The 8,761-nt window shown below is 40.0% G+C and overlaps 1 protein-coding gene across 1 annotated transcript; it reads right to left on the reverse strand.

The window, feature by feature from the left end:
- Positions 1–1,812: 1,812 nt before the first annotated feature.
- On the reverse strand, positions 1,813–8,000 carry LOC108713513 (histamine H3 receptor). Its single transcript, XM_018257077.2, has 3 exons — positions 7,451–8,000; positions 6,175–6,341; positions 1,813–2,703 (listed from the first exon to the last, which is right to left on the reverse strand). Exons 1-3 carry the CDS (start codon positions 7,725–7,727, stop codon positions 1,813–1,815), a joined length of 1,335 nt encoding a protein of 444 aa, XP_018112566.2. The 5' UTR covers positions 7,728–8,000.
- Between the last annotated feature and the right edge of the window lie 761 nt (positions 8,001–8,761).

The raw sequence follows: 8,761 nt of genomic DNA on the forward strand, positions 1-8,761 counted from the left end.
TTCTTGACAATACACAGTGTTAACCCAATTTTCAAATGCAATTGCAATTGCATAAATGCAAGCAACATGGTGCACAAGTTACACATGATTCAGCAATGCAGAGGCTAATTTAGGTCTGCATTGGTGAATTGTGCACAACTTGCAGCATGCAATATTTAGCAGACATTCACAATGATGTTGGTTTGGGGGAAAATGCAGCATTGTGGGAACTTTTTTTTGGTCTGAATTTGGCATATTAACCTTGCTTTGTAAATTAGACCTAACATCTTAAAACATTTAGCTCATTTCTTTGGCGGCATGTATTACTTCTAGTCCAAAAAGTACCACTAAGATCAGTACTTCAAAGCCTATCAGTGTGCATGAGACAGTATGTTGGGGCAGATAAGATACTTTTTAAACAAAAAAAGCTGTAACTCCCATGAAACGTAGACATACAAATATAAAAATCAGTCATTAAGCATCACACAGAAGCCCTTATGTGCAATCAGATTTGTTCAGGCTATACAGTTTAAGCATACAGTACTTTTACACTCATGAAGTAGTGCACCATTGATACTATTACAGATAATTTTAACAAACACCCACGAAATATGTCAGTGAAGCCCTGTTTTTCTCAGGAGAGGAGTAAAAAAAGCACATCCAAATGAGCTGTATTGTTCATTATCCTGGCCCTGTTTGCAGGAAAGACTTGAAGGGATTCTGTCATGATTTTTATGATGTATTTTTTATTTCTAAATTACACTGCAAATAATTCACTGTACAATATAACATTTCATTGCTGAACCAGCAAGTGTATTTTTTTTAGTTGTAATATTGGTGTGTAGGCAGCCATCTCAGGCAGGGGTGTTTTGGTAAGTAACGCCGCCTGAGGCGGCGTTCGCAATGCCGCCCCCCCTGCCGCCGGCATGCTTACCTTTATAGCTGACGGGGGGTCTAGTGCAGGCCGCATTGATAGCGCAGAGAGCGAAATTGCGCTCTCTGTGCTAGAAAAGCCGAATTTCCAGTTTAAAAACCGGAAATTTGGCTCTTTAAGTTACCAGGAGCGGATTTTTGCCACCTCTGGTAACGTCTGCGGAGCTGCCGCCTCATATCTGAAACGCCCCTGATCTCAGGCCATTTTGCCTGGTCATGTGCTTTCAGAAAGAGCCAGTACTGGATGGAACTGCTTTCTGGCAGGCTGTTGTTTCTCCTACTCAATGCAACTGAATGTGTCGCAGCGGGACCTGGTTTTACTATTGAGTGCTGTTCTTATATCTACCAGGGAGTTGTTATCTTGTGTTAGGGAGCTGCTATCTGGTTACCTTCCTATTGTTCTGTTAGGCAGCTTAGGGGAAAGGGAGGGGGTGATATCACTCCAACTTGCAGCATAGCAATAAAGAGTGACAGACGTTTATCAGAGCACAAGTCACATGACTTGGGGCACCTGGGAGACTGACAATATGTCTAACCCCATGTCAGATTTCAAAATTAAATATAAAAAAATATGTTTGCCCTTTTGAGAGACAGATTGCAGTGCAGAATTCTGCTGGAGCAGCACTATTAACTGATGCATTTTGAAAAACATTTTTTCCCATGACATTATCCCTTTAAATAAATTGCCCCCCGAGGTTTTTTATAAATCTAACCTATAAAGTTAGGAAGTCATGATTTTGAAAATGTCACAAGGAGCTGAACATACAGTTTTCTTCCTTGTTTTGCATTCCAGAGTATGCAATTAACTTTCTCTAAGTGAGTGTTACTGAGTTTCTCACTTTTCAGTAATAGTTTGAGTAATTTTTCTGTCTTAGATGTCAATCTTCTTTTTAATCTGTTTTACATGAAAATATGTGGATGTATTTTCACCTTTGCAGGGCAAAGGAGCTTCATGAAAGCTTTTCTGAAGCTCATGTGGCAGAGAGGATAAAGTACAGGATTAATGGCAGAATTCAGCCATAACAGCCAGAATGAGATCTCATAGAGATAGTCCTGAACACAACGACCATGGCAGGCTGCCCTGATGATCATCAGCAGAGTATACGGTGCCCAGCATAGCCCAAACACACAAACAATGATGGCTAAGGATTTTGCTACTCTCTTATCTCGAGATAGCCTGAAACGGTTTGCAATGCTACTAGCCATGTCTGGTCTCATATTAGTGCAAGCATTTTCTGCTGACTTGTAAAAGCAGTCCTGGGACTTCTTGGCTGAAACCTCAACCTGAAGTGGTGGAAGGTCTTGATTTATATTCAGATCCAACATGGGGCTTTCAAGTTTCTGTGCACCATTTCCTGCAGCAGAAGGCATTGAAGGGCTTAGAGTGCCACCTTGTTTTTTAGGTTCAATATAGGCCTCGTCTGCAGACTTCACAAAAAAAATTAAGTGCTCTTTTCTCTTCCCTTGAAAAGTCAACTCACAATGTTCCTGACCTTGGGCCATCTCTTCGTTTCTCATCATAGTTCTCCTCTTGATATTAATGTAGATGCTTAGATTAAAATAGGTAACACTGATGAATGGAGTAAAGAATTCTACCGTAGAAGCTATCATCAGAAAATACCAGTTGTAGTAGAATTCTACATAACATTCCCCTTCTGGTAAGATAGTACTTCTTGCAATGTATTCCCAGGTGATAATGGCTGGGCCGTAGAGAAGAAAGGCTGCCACCCAAACAATTAGCATTTTGAACACTGCATTCCTTGTCATTCCTTTCTGTGCTCTGTAAGAAACCTACATATGCCAAAAAAAGTTTACAAATTAAAGCGATACCATCATCATTCCACAGCCAGACTTCTATTAAAATTGAGTCACTTTGGAAATCAGATTCATAAGCCGTTTGTTCTCTATTCATTTTTCAAGATCATTTCCAAGAACATTTCCAAATACCTGCTGCTAAAATCTTACTAGCGAATATGCAATAAATGTACCGACTAGGCAGTTTATTGTACTTATACTAATGCTATAATTTGCTTAAATATAGAGCTTACACAATGTAGCTTGGATCACTACAGTGTGCCACTAATTATAGATATTTTTGTTCAACTTCGTTTTTAATGCAATCTCTGTGCAAAAGAGTGATTTAAATAAATATCATAGTTGAAACCTTTCACGTGGGCATATTGCAGTAATTACAAAGTTTTGTATGCATTTGTAATGAAGACATATAATGGTCACTGCTCTCAATAAATGCAATATCTGCTGTGCCATGTTCTAATTGTAAGTGACCTTAGCTGACATAGTCCCCAGAAATGTTCTGTCGAGAGCTGCACTTCCTGTAAATAGTACGTAATTAAGCTGCACTGTAGCACTGGGGCAGACAGTCAAGGTCAATAGGGCAATAGGACAGATGTTTACAAAGCGGATCACAAATAAGGGATGTATAATTCAACAGTTTTGGTGTTTAACCAGAGAAATAAATAGGGGTCAAAAGTGAGCCGTTGATTTCCACGGAACTATTTTATGAAAAATGTTGTTGTCAATTAATTGTTTGTTTCTGGGTGCGTAGATAGTAGACACGGACAGCAGACAAAATGCTCAGATTTGTCCTCTATTCATCGCCTGCACCCAGTGCCATTTATGGGTGACTGAAAATGAATTGAGTATTACCCTGAAGATAATGTTGAACATGGTGGATTCTCCACTGGCATTTTTTCATCCCTGACCCACTTGACCGCCACCCAATGAAGTTAATGTGAGTCGTCGGAAGTAGTCAGAACAGTTCTCCACCAGGGTAAAAGTGCCAGTGAAGAATTTCCATGTGATAGTAGCCGAAATGCAATAAAAAAAAAAAAAATCACTTTATGGTGTTACAGGTCATTTAAAAGTGTATAGGACTGAAATAATGGGGATCATTTATGACTGTAAGTGAAGAGAACTAAGTGCAATTTCAAGATGCAGCTTTTTTCCTTATAATTCTAGTATCATTCTGGTTGCCAGGTGTGTGTCCTACTCTTTAGGTGCAACTGTGCTGCAGCAATTGACACAGGGTTGCTGTGGGAACCCTAAAGCTTAAACCTGATTTGGAACAATAAGCGGGAAGGACTGAGCAGTGCCAAGCACAACTATAGGGAAGTGTAAGGAGCAAATATTGATACAAGTAGTTTTAATGAACTTTTTTTATTTCAAAGGGATACTGTCATGGGAATTTTTTTTCCAAAATGAATCAGTTAATAGTGCTGCTCCAGCAGAATTCTGCCCTGAAAGAGATTTTTTTATATTCAATTTTGAAATCTGACATGGGGCTAGACATTTTGTCAATTTCCCAGCTGCCCCAAGTCATGTGACTTGTGCTCTGATAAACATCAATCACTCTTTACTGCTGTACTGCAAGTTGGAGTGATATCACCCCCTCCCTTTCCCCCCCAGCAGCCAAACAAAAGATCAATGGGAAGGTAACCAGATAGCAGCTCCCTAACACAAGATAACAGCTGCCTGGTAGATCTAAGAACAGCACTTAATAGTAAAAACCCATGTCCCACTGAGACACATTCAGTTACATTGAGAAGTAAAAACAGCAGCCTGCCAGAAAGCATTTCTCTCCTAAAGTTCTCTCCTAAAGTGCAGGCACAAGTCACATGACAGGGGCAGCTGGGAAATTGACAATATGTCTAGCCCCATGTCAGATTTCAAAATTGAATATAAAAAAATCTGTTTGCTCTTTTGAGAAATGGATTTCAGTGCAGACGTCTGCTGGAGTAGCACTATTAACTGATTCATTTTGAAAAAAACATGTTTTCTGATGACAGGATCCCTTTAACAATGTGCATCTGACTGCGGCTAATTTAGTGGCCCTGCAATTACACTCAGGGTCAAATTGGGCCGCTGCCTCGGACCAACACCATTCTAAAACGCAGTGCTGCTTCCTGATCTGAGGTGGGGGTGTCGGGTTGCGGCTGGGGTGGTGGACCAAGAGGGGGGTTGCAGCTGGGGGGGGGTCCAGAGGGGGTGTGGGGGGCCCCTGTGCCATAAGCCCTGTTTGTTGGGCCTCGGACCCTCCAGTCCAATGCTGGCTACACTTATGTTCATAAATGACCCCTTGTGTCAAGCAAATACATAAGAGTTTTTTTTTTCATTTTAACAATCTTTACAAATAGGTCACAGAAATATGGAAAACATAATTAAATTCTTAATTCATTTATAATGCCCAATTATTAGTTACATTTGTAAAATGTCAAATATGTCATAAAATGAGAAAATAATAATTCTAACATTTTCACTTTTCATACATACATCTCATACTTTCTTTGGTAAACCAATATATATATATATATATATCCATCCTTGAAAAAGGTCCAAATGTGGACCGAAACGTCGGATACTACAGAATGATAATAAAATTAATAAACTTTTAAAGGGAGTGCTGGTCTGAAGATTTTTGATACATAAACAATTACCGTGCACCCCGCCATTGACAGCAGCTTTGGAGTGCGGATACTCATTGGAATATATATATATATATATATATATATTCATATTTTATGAAAGATTACCTTCATTTTATTGGGCTAGTTGCAAATAGTAAAACTATGCAGAAGGAATATCAAATAGAAAATTCATGGTAACCCTTTATTGTCTCTGGCCAATAAAAAATCCCTGCAAATTCAGAATAATTCATCTTCAGATGATTCATGGCAGCATAGTTGAAAAGTTTGCCCTTTATTTGACTTCAGATCTGTTCAGAATGTCATAATGTTTTTATATTTATATAGCGATAGCTGTGGAGTACCGATACATAGGAAGATAGAGAGACAACAGATGGACAGATATCCAGTAATATTCTACTTTAACGGATTGCCATATGCAATTAGTACAATATTTTGATGGTATGGTACCATTTTATTACCAGCTGATGATTAACACAATATTGGCCAGGGTATTGGCGTGACATTTACATGTATTGTAAATTGGAAGGCAAATAATGTCAACTGAGATGTCAGTTTAATGATATCATGCTAGGGATTAAGATGAAATAATTAACAACTCAAACATAATCCATGCAATAATGCAAAATCTTATACCATAATCCTTTAATGAATGTACTTTCTAAAGTCAAAATGTCTACATAACAAAGGTCTTAAACAACACCTGCATAATAATCTGCATCTTTATAAGTAAAGCTAATTTCCCCTTTTTTGGGGGTATTTTATCATGTTGTGTGAATGTTTCTTTGGTGCAAGCTATCAGGAGAGAAATTTGTCTTACCGCTTTGGTGACGGAGATAAACCTGTCATAGCTGATGAGGACAATGTTAAAAACTGAAGCAGTGCATAAAAGGTAGTCCATTACTAGCCACAACTTGCACAAGCCTTTCCCAAACTTCCACTGGCCAGTCAACACATAAGGGATATAAAGTGGGATGCAGAATCCACCTGTGAAGTAGACAGACAGTAAATATAATGTTCTTCTACTGAGAATAAAACAACCTCATCAGCTAAAATCCAGCCTAAGGCTAGGGGCACACGGCGCGATTTCGCCGCGATTCTGCGCTGGGCGAGTTGTCGCTGCGTTTTTTAAGCCGAAATAGCTTTGCTAACTTTGGCGCTGGCGTCAATGCAAATCGCGGCAAAATCGCTGCGCTAATTCACACGCGGCGATTCTTTTTCTACTGTCGCCCGGAAACGCCCAGCGAGGCAACTTCGGACGACAATAGAAAACGAATCGCCGCGTGTGAATTAGCGCAGCGATTTCGCCGCGATTTGCATTGACGCCAGCGCCAAAGTTAGCAAAGCTATTTCGGCTTTAAAAACGCAGCGACAACTCGCTTAGCGCAGAATCGCGGCGAAATCGCGCCGTGTGCCCCTACCCTAAAACCTAAGGGGGGGAGGGGGTTTATAAATGAATAATAGGACATCTCCAAGGGAATCATTCCTTTGAAGTAGTGATGGGTGAATACATTTGCCAGGCATGAATTCACTGCGAATTTCTGCTCTTAAATTCACGAAACTTTGGCGAAAATTCTCTGGCAAGAAATCTGCAGCATCAAAAAATAATTGTTGCACGTCAGAATAGTTGCATGCATAAAATTGTCGCCTGTCAAAATTATATGGACGCCAATTGACTTTAATGCATTTGGACAAAAAATTACATTAAAATTGAAGCTCGCATGAAAATGATTTTGACGCCCATTGACTTCAATGCGTTTCACAAATTTTTCGCCGTTTTGCTCATTTTTCCGTGAACCATAATGACACAGATTCACCCATCACTACTTTGAAGGCATTACAGGAATCTAGGGATTATATGATAATTAGAAAAGTGATGGTGAAATGTTAATATATGTTCGGTGAAAAACTGTACACTAGGCAGACTGGATATTTTAAGATATTGTCACCAGCCTAAGATTTTTGCTGGAAGCTTTCTAACGGAAGATGCAAAGCTCTCCTTCCCCCAATAAGGTGGTTGACAAGAACATTCATGACAAACATTAGAGCTACCTAGAACTCTATTAAGCCTCAGAGGTCGCTGACCCTCCACTTACCGACTAAAAAATCAGCAATGGCTAGATTCAGGAAGAAAAAATTCCCTTGAGTACGGAGACCTTTATCCACTACAAATGCAAGGATGACCAAAGCGTTTCCCAAGACAGTAGCGAGTACCATGAGCGCCATGAGCACCGCAAGAATAATAGACACGCTGGAAGAGAACTGTCCATAGTGCTGAAACTGCTCCTCCGCCTGCCCCGCCGCCGCCGCACAGGTGTTATCGATCTGAACTTCCCCCGCGGAGCGGTTAAAGCCTGATAGATCGGCGGGCATGTCTCCTGCTGACCACTACACCGTCCAATGATCAATAAACACAGGAACAACGGCTGTCATTTACTAGTAAAGTCACATCGTTGCAAAGCCGCCAGAGTTGGAACTTCTAAACGCTGCTGGACGCTTCTCAAGACTGCACAAGCAGCGAATCCACCCAAAATTGATAGTAGCTGGTTTCCCTGAGTAGATTGGCTGCTGAAGCTTTCTGGATAGGAGTTGATTCATTGAGAGCAACTTGAAGACTGGGCGCCTTGCAACAGCTCGCATGCGCTTCATGTGGCTTGTATGAGAAATGGAGGGAGCAGCTTAAAGGCAGGATTCTGCAGGTATGTATTATATGCATACTAGTATCCTTTCACTGACAAATGCATTTACTAGACTGTATTCATTCTTACAGAGAAGGTTATTCTACTAAATAAATGGGGATATCAGACATAATAAAGGCAGATGAGGAACATTAACCCTTTGTGCTGTAGAAATAATGTTTTCTATTTCCCAAGGCAGTGTGACCTGTGATCATCCCTAAATAACCCTGGTCGATTTTATTTTATGGATTGTAATAATGTGAGGGAATATACACTTTGGTCTGCCTGTGTGCAGTATCTTCCATTGATTGTAACATCCATTTATTAATATTTAATGGATTATGAGCTGTCGCTTTTTCCAAATATTAAGATCATCGCCAGTTGCTGTGCTACAGTGTGTTACTAAAGGGCAGACTATCTGTGTTTCACATAGGGTTATTAACATGCAAGGTTCTGTCATTTTTTATTGTATCAAGCAGTACGTTTCCACGATCTCACTCTTTAATCCGTCTCAGTCTCTGGCATGGCAGAAGAAATATAGATCATTTGGTGCTCAGGAGTAGTGATGGGCAAATCAGTGCAGTTTTGATTCATCGAAAAATTCTCGAATTTACCGCAAAACAGCAAAAAATGTGCAAGACTAATTTTGATGCTTATCAATTTTGGCACAAGCGTCCATTTTTATACTCGCAACTGTTTGGTCCATGCATTAAATGCATTAAAGTTAAT

The sequence above is a fragment of the Xenopus laevis genome, chromosome 4L, assembly GCF_017654675.1.
Source record: "Xenopus laevis strain J_2021 chromosome 4L, Xenopus_laevis_v10.1, whole genome shotgun sequence".
NCBI classification, from domain to species: Eukaryota; Metazoa; Chordata; class Amphibia; order Anura; family Pipidae; genus Xenopus; species Xenopus laevis.